This window comes from Peromyscus eremicus, chromosome 17 (assembly GCF_949786415.1).
Source record: "Peromyscus eremicus chromosome 17, PerEre_H2_v1, whole genome shotgun sequence".
Classification (NCBI taxonomy): Eukaryota; Metazoa; Chordata; class Mammalia; order Rodentia; family Cricetidae; genus Peromyscus; species Peromyscus eremicus.
In genome coordinates this window covers 8,027,537-8,043,778 of record NC_081433.1, presented here as the reverse complement: position 1 = coordinate 8,043,778, position 16,242 = coordinate 8,027,537, and the positions used below count along the sequence as shown (strand labels likewise).

The 16,242-nt window shown below is 48.6% G+C and overlaps 1 protein-coding gene across 1 annotated transcript in view; it reads right to left on the bottom strand.

The window, feature by feature from the left end:
- The window catches only part of Cul4a (cullin 4A), a 40,482-nt gene that overhangs the window by 5,416 nt on the left and 18,824 nt on the right, over window positions 1-16,242 (bottom strand). The window contains exons 9-18 of the mRNA XM_059244933.1: window positions 13,695-13,762; window positions 11,549-11,667; window positions 10,792-10,984; window positions 8,015-8,119; window positions 7,776-7,886; window positions 7,617-7,702; window positions 7,119-7,226; window positions 3,104-3,217; window positions 599-704; window positions 89-261 (exon numbers count right to left, since the gene is read on the bottom strand). Coding sequence (XP_059100916.1) covers window positions 89-261; window positions 599-704; window positions 3,104-3,217; window positions 7,119-7,226; window positions 7,617-7,702; window positions 7,776-7,886; window positions 8,015-8,119; window positions 10,792-10,984; window positions 11,549-11,667; window positions 13,695-13,762 — 1,183 coding nt within the window. The remainder of the gene's footprint in view (window positions 1-88; window positions 262-598; window positions 705-3,103; window positions 3,218-7,118; window positions 7,227-7,616; window positions 7,703-7,775; window positions 7,887-8,014; window positions 8,120-10,791; window positions 10,985-11,548; window positions 11,668-13,694; window positions 13,763-16,242) is intronic.

Sequence of the window (16,242 nt, the reverse complement as noted above, 5' to 3'; positions counted from 1 at the left end):
CTCTGACCTCTAATCGTCAACATTACTAGAAAAGCTAAGGACTCACAGTGAGAGCACACACGGAGAAAGAGAGCCGGCCGGCACTTACGGTTTCCTTCATCTGGATTTGATTGATCTTTATTCGGAACAACTTGTGTTTGAAGTCTCCATTGAAAATGAACTTATCCCCGTCTTCCACCTCCTTCCCCTTGGGACTTTTAATCAGAACTCGCGCTTTCCCACAGGCCAGCGACTGCAGAGTTCTTCTCAACTCACTGTCCTCTAAGGAGGCAAAGGAGGCGCTGGTCACATAACACACAGACTGGACACTGACAGACCCTGGGCGACAGCAGAGGCTAGGCCTTCTCTTCACTTGTCCCCTCGAGTGCTGCTGTAGGAACTCGTCCTGTGCCTGCCAGGAAAGCACTCTGCACTGAGCTACACCGCCAGCTCTACTCCTCTCTTTAATTAACACGGTAGTATTGAGAGCCAGGCACGGCACTTGGGAGGCACGAGTAGGCGGAATTCTGTGAGTTCCAGGACAGCCAAGGTGACATAGTGAGACCCTATTTCCAAAATAAACAAACCAAACCCAAACAGTCACGAGGACTCCTCCTACCTATGCCAGTGGCCATTTTTATTTCTTCAAAGCTGAACCCGTCCCCCTCGTTGAACATGAGCAGCACCAGCGTCTGGAAGAGGGACACCTGGAACTCCTTCTTCCCCTTGAAGAGAAGGAAGTCATCACAGGGGCTGCGCTTAGACACACTGCGAGTCACAGCAGCCTGCTTTGTGTGCACTGTTTTTGGGGACTCAGGACTTACTGACAGCCACCACGTGAGAAGGAATTACGATAGAGAAATGAAATGACTATGGGTATTCCACTTAAAAACTCCTGTCTTGCACTGGACATGGCAGCACACGCCTGTGAGCCAGCAGTGTGGTGTGTCCACTGCTCCTTGCATTTAACATCACTTCTCAGACATCAGGACTATTTGTTAGTTGCTGTTACTGTTTTTAAGACAATGTCTTGCTATATAATCACCCCAGGGTGGCCTTCAACTTTCTATCCTCCTGCCTCTGCCTCTTGAATGCTGGGCTCATGACCATGCACCATCACACATGGCTTCCCGAGGCTCTGGGTAGCAATGGGATCCCAGAGGCTTAGGAGGAGCACAGGAAGGTTGGGGGACAGCATGGGAGAGAAAGGCCTGCAGAATGCTCCTCAACACCTTGTTCAAAAAGGGAGGAGGGCAGATTCTGCCCTAGGATGTTCCACGGTCTCTTTTCCTTATCTAGAATGTCCCAGGGCACACGTGCCAGCCAGTACCATGACATCCAGCACTTCTGTATGGAGAAGACAAAAGGATAGGAAGGGGATTTGGGGAGCAGCAGTGCTGGGTGTCACCTGCTGGACCCCAGCCCTGACTCCCATGAGCAGAAAGCTTCAGGGCTCTACGCTGTCTGCAGAGGTCAGCCCCTAACTACAGCCAGAAAGCAACGGAAGACACAAGTGGCAGAACTGGACTTTGCTAATGCCTTGCAGAAGAGTGCATGTGACACCCATACAGTGTATTCCAATGGCTTTACAAAACAGGAACTACAGTCTTCTCCTCGACACACGTCATCACACATGATCATGTATTAAAGTTAGATGTGAACATGAAGGCTTTCTCCCATGTACTGCCTGGTGACACACTCTTTCATATACTCATGCAGCCTATGTCTGCTCCCTTCTTATATGACTGCTGGTAACAGCAGTGAATATTCTTATCCCCTGATCTGTGAAATGTCTTAGGAAGGACTCCCAGCTCTAACTGAAGTGACTTGAGAAGAGAGTGAATCTTGAAAGACTCCCCTCTTGGGTTCTTGTTCCATTGGCTTGGCCCTTTCCAACAGAAGGAAGATAAACAGCTAACAGGAAGGAAGAAAGGAAGGAGGGAAGGAGGGAAGGAGGGAAGAAGGGAGGGAGGGAGGGAAGGAAGGAGGGAGGAAGAAAGGAAGGAAGGAAGGAAGAGTAGTTGGAGAAGGCTCAGCAATGGAGCTTGCTGCTCTTGTCTGGGACCAGAACTTGCACCAGGCGGCTCACAGCTGTCGGCAGTTAGTTTCAGAGGATTTGACCTGCTTTTGGGCTTCCTGGGCTCATGAACACACTTGTGCATACAAGTTTGCACACACATAGGCACACCAAAACAGGATGCTTCTCAGAACTGGCACTAAGGCAGTAAAAAGTAGGTGGCCTGGGGTTTTGATCTGTATGGTCAAACTTCTACATGCCACTGCCACTCTCCACGACACTACATACTCAATTCCCTCTGGTAGCTGCACTTGCTGTCCCCTCTGGTATCCATCAGCATCTTGGTGTACAGCCACACCTCACTGTGTTTAGCAGAGAACTGGAGCACATCTTCTTTTCTAGTTGTCTTTTCACCCCACTGCTCTTTTAAAGAGCGCATATGTGGTGTGTAACTGTGTGGACCCGTGTGCTGGTGTGCATGCAGAGGCCAGAGGAGGACGCGGAGTGTCCTACTCTGTTGCTTTCCAGCCTTTGCTCTTGAGGTAGGGTCTCTCACTGAACTCGGATCTCACTATTTTTCAGGGAGGCTGATGGCCACCAAGTCCCTGTGATGCCCCCATCTCTGCACCCCTACTGCTTAGGTTATAGGCGAGCACAGCTATGCCTATTACAGATGTTTTAAGTAATACTGTTTGTTTTTGTATGTGAGGGTGTGCCTGTCATGGCGCACTCATGGAGGTCAGGGGCAGCCGTGGGAACTGTCTCTCTCCTTCTACCGTGGGGTCCTGGGAATGAACTCTGGTTGCGGCTTGGTGTCAGGTGACTTTACCAGCTGTGGCATCTTGCTAACACCCACACCTGGCTTTTTACATGGGTGCTGGGGATCTGACTCAGGCCTCATGGTTGTGCAGCAAGAGCATCCCCCAACCCTGGTAAATAATTTTCTATTGACCATGAAAAGCTAGTGCTGCATCATACTGAAAAAAAAAAAAAAACAACAAAAAAAACCCTTGCCTTTCATTGATATGGAAGTTCAGTAACAACCTGAAAACTCTCTTAACATCCTGGCTGAAAGGAAGACACAGGAGCACTGGACAAGGAACTGACCTCCTTAAACTCCGCCTTCAACACAGCATGTCCCAGGGTTGTCTGCCACTGGAGCTTCCGGCCACTGTGCTTGCCCAGGTAGAAAGTCTTGAATACTTCCTGAAGTCTGACCATCTGCCAAGCCAAGAGACACAGAGACTGAGCACGCCCTCCCAAGCGCCCCCAGGCCTGCACAGCTGAACTGATAGAGACACAGAGACTGAGCACGCCCTCCCAAGCGCCCCCAGGCCTGCACAGCTGAACTGATAGAGACACAGAGACTGAGCACGCCCTCCCAAGCTCTCCCAGGCCTGCACAGCTGAACTGAGAAGGCAGCGTAGAGTCTGACACTAATTTTCTGTAGTCCACCACCTGTGGTGACACCACAGGCCACAGGCCTGAGACCCGAGCTTCCTGGGACAGCTGGCTTTTGTTCGTTTCGGTGCTTGACACTCGGCTTCACCCACTCCTTCTAGTCACCTCCAGGGGCACATGTGGCCACCCGGACTCAAATGGTGCCTGTAGCCCAGTGACTTTCCTCTCCCTCTGGCTAGGGCTGGTGTCACACACTGTCATCGTTTGTATCCAAATGGCCCTTGGGGACTCATGTGTGCTCTAAGCTTGGCTGCCAGATGATAGACTTTGGAGAGCAATTGAGCCATGAAGACTTTCATTTCATCAGTGAATTAATAATTTAACAGCACTGGAAAGTTCTGGAAACTCAGAGGTGAGGCCTGTTTGGAGGAAGTAGGTCACTGGGGATATGCCTTTGAAAGTATGTCCCGTCCCTGGCCTCTTTTCCTTGACCCTGAATGCTTCTGCTGCTGTGATGCTCTTGTCTCAAAGCAGTAGATCCAGCTGACCCTGGGCTGTGATCTCTGAAACCATGAGCAAAGGACCCTTCACTCCTCTAAGTGGCTTCTCTCTAGTACTGTCACAGTGACAGAAGTGTCACATGGACACATGGTCACACTCACAAGTGTACACAGAGCACATGCTGAATGACTTCCCAGGCACCGAGGAAGTGCGTGGGTTAGTAGTCACGAGCAGCTGGCTACCTCTCTTGGGCCCCTTCTCTACCTGATGCCTTATCACAGGAAGCTTTGGACCTTGGCCTTCCCAGTCTTTAGAGTTAAATGACCCAGTTTCAGAAAGTCTGTTGCAACAACAAAAAACAGACTAAGATACTTTCAAGAAAGTAAAAAGATAGCTCACAGAGAAATATTTGCAGATCACAAATCTGGTAAGAGTCAAGCATCCAAAATGTGAAGAGCACTTAAAATAACAAAAGACAACTCAAAAAAAGGACTTGAATAGACAGTTCTCCGAAGATTCATAAATGGCCAACAGACACGTGAAAAGATGCCTGCCTTGTGTCACCCAGGTGAGGCAGCACCTCTCACCTACTGCGGGGATGGCAGAAAGGAGAGTAAAGAACGTGGAGGAGGAGCAAGTGCTCCTCACTGGTCAGCTCAATGGAAAGTAGAACGACTCAGGCCTGGAAGGCTGTTCCAGCTCTCTGTCCACCAGTGAGCAGATGTTCACAGAAGAACCTCCACACCCATCTCCACAGACACATCATTCATGACAGCTCTCTGTCCACCAGTGAGCAGATGCTCACAGAAGAACCTCCACACCCATCTCCACAGACACATCATTCATGACAGCTCTCTGTCCACCAGTGAGCAGATGTTCACAGAAGAACCTCCACACCCATCTCCACAGACACATCATTCATGACAGCTCTCTGTCCACCAGTGAGCAGATGCTCACAGAAGAACCTCCACACCCATCATCCAGTGAATGGCTGAGCAAGCTGTCTGTACACAGAGTCAAAGAGGAATAAAGCACCAACATGCAACGTGGCACAGGGAGCTAAAGCCAATGTCAGTGTGCACATCACATGTGAGCCCCAAAGCATGGGACACCCAGGGCGAGCAATTCATAGAGAGCAGACACTGGCTGCAGCCCAAGGGAAGAGACAGGGAGAGGTGGTCACCCAAGGGAGCAGGGCTTCCATCTGTTTAATGTGTCACTTTAAGACAGAAAACTCTATGTGAAGATGTGTTCTGCCACAGCTGAAAAACTACAGTATTAGGTAAGCCTCCAACATCTTTTTCTAGAACACAAAAATGTACTCAAAGACAATGAGGCTATGAAGAAAAGGCCCAAGGAGCCAGCTCAAAGATTTGGGATGATGTGGGCGTCAAAATAAGTAAATAAGAACCCACGAGTTCAGTGACAGACCTAAACACTGAGGTATAAAATGAGACTAGAGACTTCAATTAGAGCAGACTGGCAGCTTCTAAACAGATGAGACTGGACAATCAGCCCCACTCATCCCAGTAAGACGGCCGATGAAAACAGTTCCCACAGTCCTGAACAGCCCGCAGTTCCTGTTTCTAGAGGTCAGACACTAACAGCGGCAAAGGAGCCTGGCATCACAAGACACCTCCACAGCATTTGCAGAACACTGATCCAGAGCCCGAGATGTGGCTCTGCCTGTGCACCTGGGCTCCTGGGGTACCATAACACTGGGAGTCAGTGTTCACTGTTGTGACAAATACCTGAGAAGAAGAACGAGAGAGGAAGAGTTCATTTGGGGTCAGTTTCAGTCCACACTTTGGTGGTACCATCCTTTTTAGGCCCATGACAAAGTGGAAAGGACCTGGAGGAAGGGCGTGGCAGAGATGTGGCCAGGAAGCAGAAGTGATGCCAAGGGAGCAGAATCATACCCACTCTGCGCAGCTCCACAGCTTCTTATGGCCCTTCACATCTGAGTCCGTCAACCCATGCAAACAGGTCAGAGTCTCTTGACGTAATCCTCTCTAGAAATGTCCTCACAGACACACGAGAGGAGAGGCATGCTTCACTAAGCCAGGCTAGTCCTCAATCCAACCGTGCTGACAACTCAGATTAATCACAGCAGCTATCAAGGACTTGAGACAGCGGGCAAAGCTCGGGTGAGGGACTCCTCCCAGGGAGCATTTCTGACCGGAAGTGCATGGGGGCAATATGGGGAGGCCTGCACTGAGGCAGTGAGGCAAAGGTACCACACAGCCCACTGAACAGGAAAGAGACGCCGTCTACACAGCCAGTGCTAACCACGGCGCTCTAGGCACCACCGTGCACACCTCAGAACAAGTGAAAACACTGGCAGTGTTCTGAGAGGCCTGCCAGAGAGAGGAAGAATGATTCCCAGAGGTGGACCAAGTACAGCTCCCAGGACAGAGGCGACACGGAGGTTTGCTGGAAGAGATTTTGCTGAGGTATAAACATGACCCCCAGTGGTCAAACCTATGGCAAGTGGGGCAGGCAGCACTGCGGGGTGGGAGGAACTGACCAGGAGCTGGTCCAGGCAGGCTCAGGGAGGAGGAAGGTGGAAGCACGGGACACCGTGTACAGCCAAGGGAAAGCCGACACGCGAGCTGCAGGGCCTCTGTCTGTTGATGTGGTGTGAGTGAGGACCTTAGGACAGAGATGGAGTCAGACAGAAGGCTACGGAGATCAGTGGGATCCAAACAAGGAAACAAAAAACCCGTCTGAGACCTGAGAAAGCTTCAGGAGGGAGTGGGGACCTGGTCCTCACATCCCAGCCTTATCCTCGCTGCCCCAGCTTCCGCAGTGCCCGAGTCCCTGTCCTCTGGAAAGGCCCTCACCCTTTGACCAGGTCTATCCTGCTCCTCCTTCTCTGGGCATCACTGATGGTGAGGCCATGTTGGATTTTAGCCTCACTGAGCCCACTTCAGGTTCCCCAATACTTCAAGTCAAGTCAATACTTAAGGCCCTAAACACCACCACGACCAAGACTCTGGCATCACCTATGGTAGAGAGCAAACATCAGCCAGGTAAGCTGTCATTTCACAAGTGTCCTTGTGATAGAGAAGAGGAAGACATGGTCTATAGGGAAGGTGCCTCTGACTGTGGCCGAAGAGGTCATTTTCAAGCAGCACTTTCCAGGGGCCACAGAACATGGAGTGGGCCACTTGGTAACAGGTCTGGCCTAAGTGGGCTTGCCCAGCAATCGATCACTCACCTCGGGAGGGAGGTGCACTTCCATGGGCGTGTATGTGGGCCAGTAGCCCATGGTGAGTATGTTCACTGTGAGGTCAATGGGGCCTGGTGCACTTTGGTTCTGCATATGCTAAAAAACAAAGATATCCAAGACAAAGTCAATAGACAAATACTTAATGCATTGAAGAAGAAATGATGTGTTTGTACAATTATGTATCTTTTTTTTCCTTTTTTTTGAGACAAAGTCTCTCTATGTAGCTCTGGATGTCCTGGAACTTAACTATGTAGAAACCAGGCTTGCTTCAAACTCAGAGATCCACCCGCCTCCTCTGCCTCCCAAGCGCTGGGATTAAGTGTCCAATCTTTAAGACACAGTTCCACATGTGGACCCACTTCAGTCTTTCCGACGTACTCCACTGCGTTCCAATGTCTCTGGAATGGTTTTCTTTTTTCTTGGTTTATGCTACAAATATGACAAACTGTTAGACCCCCTTGAGCCAGTTTTACTTAAACAACTCACTTGCTTGAAGTGAACCATGATGTCCTTGGAAAGCTCCATGTCCTTGAACATGCCCTCCAGCTTGCTGGTGAAGGCAGCGCCACATTCTGCGACATGGGAAGGAGTGGGTGAGAAAGAACCGTGCGTGCCGCCCGCCCGCGAGCTGGCCCCCGAGCTCACCGTGCTTGAGCTTCGACAGCATGGACTTCTCCGCATCCACCGACGCGCTCTTGCCCACGAGCAGCCTCTTGGCTAAATCTTTTTTATAAAATGCTTCAAAGACATCTTTACCTGTGCAAACAGAGGAAAACCAAGACTTGAGATAGATGCTCTACGTGTTGCACTCCATGGCCACAAAGCCCCTGGGTACTACTTCCGGGTCAGAGTGCAGGCCAGCACGCTCATCTGGCCAGTCTCACCATGGATGAAACGAAACAGTATCATGATCTTGTCCAGGATCCTCTCCAGCTCCTCATCTGTGGCTTCTTTGTTGCCGGCTCGTAACTTTGAATCCACATGTTTGGCTAGAAGAGCAAGAGTTCCCATCAGAATTGGCTGTGGGGTCAAAGCAGTAGAGATTTGCTGGTGTCCACAAGGCTCTGGGTGCCATCTCACACCAACACAGCAAGGAGGAAAAACAAACGAACTCCAAACAGCTCTTTTCAACACTGGGCACTCTGGAACCTTCCCAAAACACCACCATTGCAGGACCAGCAGCGGACTTTTTAAAACAGGTGGTCTCAAGGTAATAATGAGAATGTTATCTTCCCAGAACTTTAACAAAGCCACAGATTAAAAAAGTAATTCTTTAAATCAATCTCAGACTGAATTTGTTTTTTATTTTATTTTAAAGATTTATACCCTGGGTTCGATCCTCAGCTTAAAAAAAAAAAAAAAAAAGCTTTATTTTATTCATGTGTGTGGGTGTTATGTCTCTGCCAGTATCATCAGGAGACAGAAGAGGGCATTTGAACTCTGGAAGAACAGGTGCTCCCAACCACCAGTCCATCTCTCCAGTCCCAGACTGATTTTTTATTTATTTAATTTATTTATATTTTCTGTGTGTGGTGTTTTGTGTATGTATGCCTGTGCACCATATATGTGTTTGGTGGCCCTGGAGGGCAGAAGAGGGCCTCGGGTCCCTCAGAACTAGTTACAGATGGCTGTGCCATGTGGGTGCTGGGAATTGAACCTGGGTCCTCTGGAAGAGCAGCAGTGCTCTTAACCACCGAGCCATCTCTCCAGCACCCCATTGAATTTTTAAAGAGGCAGGCTTTTACTTTTTTTGGTTTTTGAGACAGAGTTTCTCTGTGTAGCTTTGGAGCCTGTCCTGGATCTCACTCTGTAGCCCAGGCTGGCCTCGAGAGATCCGCCTGCCTCTGCCTCCTGAGCGCTGGGATTAAAGCGTGCACCACCACCGCCCGGCGGCTTTTTCTTTCTTAACCCTAGATGTCAAACATGGGTTTAGGACACACTGCCACAGGCACCAGAATGCACCCTTTTAAAACCTGTGGTAAGAAACTCAGCTGATTTTCTCAGAGGATTCTCCTTGGGATCTCAGGCATCAAAGGCAAGGTGTGCATTCAGGAGTAAGGACGTTCTACCTGGGGCTTCTTGCTTCTGAGGAGACAAAGTCAACCTTGGTGGTGGTGTTTGTGATGGATAAGACGACAGATGTACACCATGACAGAGCCAGGACTCCCAGAAGCCCATGCTTCCCTGGGGCTGTTAGAACTCCATGGAAGCCCAGAAGTCTGGTTAAACCACAATGGGTTTCGCTGGCTCTTATTCTTTTTTTGTTTTTTAATTATGGAGAATGGCTAGGAGTGGTGGCACATGCCTTTAACCCTAGTACTCAGGAGGCAGAGGCAGACGGATCTCTGAGTTCGAGGCCAGCCTGGCTTAGATTGAATTCCAGGACAGCCAGGGCTACACAGAGAAGCCCTGTCTCAAAAAGAAACAAAAAATTATGTATGTTTATATACACGTATGTATATTGTATGTGGTGTATGCATGCATATGCTTGTATGTTTGTGTACTTGCTTGTGTGAGTGTACAGAGGCCAGGTGGATCTTGGAATCATTTTTCTCAACCATTCCTCTACTCCTCTACTTTTTTTTTTTTTTTTTGAGACAGGGTTTCTCTGTGTAGCACTGGCTGTCCTGGAACTTGCTCTGTAGACCAGGCTGGCCTTGAACTCAGAGATCCACCTGCCTCTGCCTCCTGAGTGCTGGAATGAAAGGCATGTGTCACAATGTGGTTTTTATTTCACTTTTTGAGACTGCCCCTGACTCATAATGGTTTGGGTAGGCTGGCTGGCTAGTGAGCTCCTGACGTCTGTCTGTCTGTCTTTACTCCCTAGCACTGGAGTTAGACACCACCATGCCTGGGTTTACATGGGTGCTGGGATCTCAACTCAGGTCTTCAGGCTGTGTGGCAAACACTTTACCCACTGGATCATCTCTGCAGCCCACATGTGTTTTCCTGTTTTACCGTGAGCTATGCACACTTGTGCTTACACCACACTGCTGATTACTGCTACCACACTCCTATCTCCTCTGTCTCCTTCCTGCTCTTCTCTTATCAAGTCAGTGATACTTTTACTAACGGGGGGAGTAGTGAGTTTTAAATATTATTCAAGAAATAACAAGAAACAACCGCACAGAGCAGTCCTGACAACCGTCTCGTCGTTTTTTTTTTTTTTTGAGATAGGGTTTCATGTAGCCCTGGCTGCCCTGAAACTTTCTATATAGACCAGGCTGGCCTCAAACTCACAGAGATCCACCTGCCTCTGCCTCCTACGTGTTAGGATCAAAGAGGTGTGCACACCCACGTCCAGTCTTCATTTTTTTTTTTTTTTTTGAGACAAGTTTTCATCATGTAGTCATGGTCTGAAACTTACTATGTAGACCAGGCTAACCTTGAAATCACAGAGATTCACCTGCTCACCACCTGGAAAATGCTCAGGTTAAAGGCATGTGCCCACACTGGCACTCTTGTATTTACAAAGCACCTAAAAGGCAATACGATGGCTCGGTGGGTGAAGGTGCCTGTGGCCAAGCTGAGTTCAGTCCCTACCACCCCCATGGTGCAAGGGTTCCTGAAAATCCTGACTCCCCCTTGCGTAGGAACACACACGTATAGTATAAACTATCTTTAAATGTAGAGAGGAAAGCATCTAGAACTGGTTTGCTACCAATGAGCTCTGCAGGCTTGTTTGGTCTCTTGTTGATGAACGTCTCAAAGGACTCCTTCATCAGGTTGATGAAGCGCTCATTCCTCTGGAAGCACACCTCCACCACGTGGTCTACTTTGTCCTTGAAGTCCAGCAGGTCTTGGACCATGTCTTTATCCTTCTCGGGATTGATGACGATGGTTGTCCCGAAGGTCTGCAGGAAGGAGACAACCAAGTCAGCTGCGACAGGCCTGGGAAGGCAGAGCAGCCTTTGCTGCCTCACACCATGACGGCAGGCCTTGTTTGCCCGCTCGACGGTGGATACCTCTAGTACCCTGGGCAGGGGGGCCTGGCATTCAGAGAGGTTCTGCCTCAGTCCCAGGCAACACTCCTGGAAGATGCTGAGTGGTGCTGTACTGGCAGGTGAGGGACACAGTGCCTGGAGCACAGAGGTGGGAACTGGGACCGGAAGTCTTAAATTAGGCTTAGAAACACAGCAGCAGGAGGCAGAGCACACTGCTGTACAGTGTGTGTCGGTTCACAGTGAGCAGGATCACGCCTGCAAGCAGACACAGCAGAGACTGCAGCAGCAGCAGCAGAAGCAAGTCTCTGCATGAATGGAGGCAAAGCTGTTGTCACCGCTGCAGCTGTCCCCCAGGGAGGTGGCCGTCACTGCCGGGTCATCTTGGACACATTCCTCAGGGCATCGGAAGATGGTGAACAGAGCCCTCACACCCGTCCTCCCTCTGCAGGAGCGTGTGTGAGGACCGGTGTGTACCTTGATGTATTCACTCCAGTGCTGCAGCAGAGCGTGCTGCCCCCCTTTCACCCGGCTGAACAGCTGGTACATCTGCGTGAGGTCAGGCACCCTGTTCTCGTCCAGCAGGTGGTCCAGCCCTAGGAGTATGCACAACAAGAGCAGGTCACACTAGGAAGGCAGCGTTCCTGAGTGAGAACAGCATAGTCCACACCAGTCAGTACATGGCTTGCAGACCTGGAGCACATACCTGCTAGAGGTATGCCTGTCTGGTTGTCTGCCTGAGGTGGCTCATATAGGTGGATCTCACTTTTCTGAGTGCATTTGGAATGTATTATTTACTTTCTCATTTCACTAAAGCCCTTATTTAACAAAAGTAATGAGTCAAAAAATATTTAGACAAGTATTTGCCACGAGAAATTCACAATGCAAATTATTTAAGGTTTTGTCTGTTAGTCAGAAACACATTTATTAAAAGATTAGTTCAGGGGCTGGAGAGACGGCTCAGCAGGTAAAAAAGTATTTGCTGTTCCTGCAGAGGACCCAGGTTCTGTTTGCAGTCTACATCGTGGCTCACAACCATCTATCTCTAACTCCAGTTCTAAGAGATCTGATGTTCTCTTCTGACCTCCACCCTCTTCTGCCCACTGTGGGCGTTGCATACATGTGGTGCATATACATACATGCAAGCTAAACACTCATGCATAAAATAAATATAAACTGAAATTGATTCAATTTTTTTTTTACATTTATTTATTTATTATGTATACAATGTTCTGCCTGCGTGTACACCTGCAAGCCAGAAGAGGGCACCAGATCTCATTCTTGATGATTGTGAGCCACCATGTGGTTGCTGGGAATTGGACTCAGGACCTCTGGAAGAACAGCTCTTAACTTCTGAGCCATCTCTCCAGGCCCAATTTTAAGGTTTTAATTGGTTAATTTGATTCACAAAATAAACTGTAAGACAAATAAGTACTGTCAGATATTTTATGTATTCAATATGGAATTTTAGAAATTTTATTCAGTTATTTAGGTTTTATAATTTTATTATTTCATATTATATGAGCATTTTGCCTGTGTCTAAGTACATGCACCATGTTTGGGTAGTGCCTGCAGAGGCCACAAGAGGGCACCAGAGGTGCTCCCTGTAGACCCGGAGGTTGTGGGCTCTCAAGGCACTTGAGTCTCTGCACTCGGCAGAGCCTGCCTGCACACACAGGGTCAGGCATGTGGAGGCACCCTCTGTGCTAAGCTACTTCTGAGCTAAACACACAAATAAGCTTTCACTTTTGTAAAATATCTCCCAGGAGTCCTAAATATCTTTAAAAAAGTTGAAGGGCCCTTACTTTTTTGGAATGTTTCTAATATAACTGTGTATGTTGTTGTATGTACGTGTGCGTTCGTACACATATCTGCAGGTGTCTGTCCGTCTGGGGGGCAGAGATTGATGTTGGTATCTTCTTCAATCATCCTCCATTTTGTTTTGCTTTTTATTTGTTTAGGCAGAGTCTCTCACTGAACCTGGAACTCACCAATTCAGCTAGACTGGCTGGCAGTAATCCTAGACATCCTCCTGACTCTGCCACCCCAGTGCTGTTCCTACTGGCTTCTTTTTTTTTTTTTTTTTTAAAGATTTATTTATTACATATACAGCATGTATGACTGCAGGCCAGAAGAGGGCAGCAGATCTCATTACAGATGGTTGTGAGCCACCATGTGGGTGCTGGGAATTGAACTCAGGACCTCTGGAAGAGCAGTCAGTGCTCTTAACCTCTAAGCCATCTCTCCAGCCCCCTACTGGCTTCTTAATGTGGATCCTGGAATCCACACTCAGGTCCTCATGCCTGCATGGCAAGCACGTGATCAACGCAGACATCTCCACAGCCACTATTAAAATCTACAACGAGCTTTTACAAGCACAGTTCACCATTTCCTGGCCACAATTTGGCTTATCAAAGTATGCACTGAGACAATTTATGAAAATTTCTGTTATTCGATTGACTTTTTTTCTTGTAAAATATTTACATGCTTGTGTGTGTTCATATGAGTTTGGTGCCTTTAGAAGCCCGAAAAAGTGTTGGGTCCCCCGAAGCTGGAGTTACAGGAGGGTCTCAGTTGTCTATCATGTGAGTTCAGTTTAAATTCACTCATGAAGGAAATCTACCTTTCTGCAGAATTGCTGTCAAATGTTCTCCTAATAGCTGTTTCTCCACACAGGCAATCAAGGGTTTCCTATAAAGAAAAACAGAAAGTGTCAGCAGAGGACTGGCTAGCCCCCAAAGGTTCAAGTCCCAACAGGCAGCCTACAGCCAAGTGGACAGAGGGCTAATGACTACATCATGGCAACTGTTAACTCTGATTTTTGCTGACGATTCATTTCAGTTGTTTTTCTTTTTTTCTTTTTTTCTTTCCTGAGACAGAATCTCAATAGATAGCCCAAGCTGGTCTTGAAAACACAGTTTTTCTACCTCTGCTACCCAGTGCTGAGATTACAGGCATGTAGCACCATACCTGGCTGCTTGTAGCATTTCTAAACACAACTTGCTGAATAACACAGACAAGTCCACAGGTAGGTCCAGAAACATTGGCAGTGAGCACCCGAGGAGCCTGCCTGGTTGGTGTAGGTACATGTGTCCTACATCCTGGTTTCTGATTTTTACCTCCGCCCTTCACGGTTTGGCCCTTGGTGTCACTTGCTTTCTGAACTGTAGACATAAAACTCTAGAGCAGAGACTGGAGCCCTGCAGAGCAAGCCCAGTGAAACAGTCTAGAAGCCGGCAGGGCACATCTGGCAGTGCAGTCTACAGTCCTACTGCTCATGCCTACTCAAGCACTCTGGTCTCCATGTTCACATCATGTTGGTCTCTTAGGCAGGATGGCTGCTCTATGCTGTGGCACCACTAAGCCTACAATACCATCCCCCTCACAATTTAGACTCTGACCTCTCTCCCCCACTACTGACACAATCTTCCTGCACTTACTCTGCCTTAAAGTGTGTTCTCAGCCTTGCTCCGCCCCTGTAACACAGGAGGGACTTGCAAGTGAGGGTTCTAGAGATTGGCTGGCCGCCTACTTTTTGTCTTATCTTCTACTCTAGGTCTGAGATACACTCCCACAGCTCCACTCCTCACCCTGACCACCCGCACCCTCACAACTACTGGGCAAGTTTCTGCTCATGAAAACAGCCTGCTATGAGGTCTGGGCACATGAGCACCACACAGAACAGAACAGTGGAAAATGTGGCCTGACCACTAGTCACAGGTACAGACATGATCTTCTTGGCTCCTGCCTCCCCCCAGACACGGTCTGTCCTGGAACTCCTTATGTAGGCCAAGTCTGCCCTGAGCTCACAGAGCTCACAGACCTTCCTCGGTCTCCCAAGTGCTGGGATTACAGGCGTGTTCCAACACACACAGCCTCCTGGCTTTTTCTTATTCATAACTTACTTTTTCTTTTTAGAAGATCACAGAGAATCTGTTTTATTACAAGAATGATTAACTTTAGACTTTTCTTTTCTCTCTCTTTTTTTTTTTTTCTTGGTTTTTCGAGACAGGGTTTCCCTGTGTAGCTTTGTGCCTTTCCTGGAACTCACTTGGTAGTCCAGGCTGGCCTCGAACTCACAGAGATCCGCCTGGCTCTGCCTCCCAAGTGCTGGGATTAAAGGCGTGCGCCACCACCGCCCGGCCTAACTTTAGACTTTTCTTAAGTCTTCATTTTAGAGTTTATAAGGAAGACTACTGGAGTTCAGTACCTAGTACCAATGTTTTAAATTGTGTACTGTGCACATACCACAGCATGTGTGGATGCTAGAGGAAACCCTCAGGAGTCTGGGGTATTGAACTCAGGCAGTCAGACTTGGCATCAAGTCATCTTCTTTCCGTTTTTTTGAGACGAGCCTCAGTGTGTAGCCCTGGCTGGCCTAAAACTCGCTATGTAGACCAGGATGGCTTTGTACTTACAGAGATTCACTTGCCTCTGACTCTTGAACTTTCAGATTAAAGTGTGCACCACTGTGCCCAGCCTTCTATAAGGAACTTTTTAACCTATTTAAATCTCACAGCACCTATGGCGAGACAGGACTCATATCCCACCCTCCATGAAATGGAGTTCAGAGATGTGGGTGGCCCTTTTGCTTCTGCTCAGTCTCCTGTGGCCTTCCTTCTCCTGACTCTTCTTCCCTATCAAGCGTGAGTGTGATGAGCACATCAATATCCCCAAGCAATCCAGCATTCCCCAGGCTCAGCTCTGGACTAGGACCCATGGCGTCCCTCACTGGAAAGGAAGAACACAATCCTCTTAAAGGTGCTGTTTCCTGAACTCCCACACTATGTCTCCTGAGATTCTGACCCCGTCCTTCCTCTTGTTCCAAGTCCCACGAGGACTGGAGCTTTGCATGGGTTTCCCATGTCCCCTTTGTGCCCCGTCATGTTTCCATCTCCTCACAGCAGTAAATAATACACGTCTTGAACAAACACACATGCTCTCTCCTTTTTCATTTCCCTAGCTGCTCATCAACCCAAAGGCTAGAGGAAAAAGACTGAGAAGAGGCGAACAGTGTACTGTGTCCTAAGAATTATGGCCACCTAGGACGTCTAACAAAGGACGGAGAGGACTTAGCAGTGAAGCCTTGGCGCTGCTCTTGCAGTACCCAGCACTCACATCAGGTGGCTCGCGATCACCTATAACCCCAGCTCTAAGGGCTCCAAACCCAC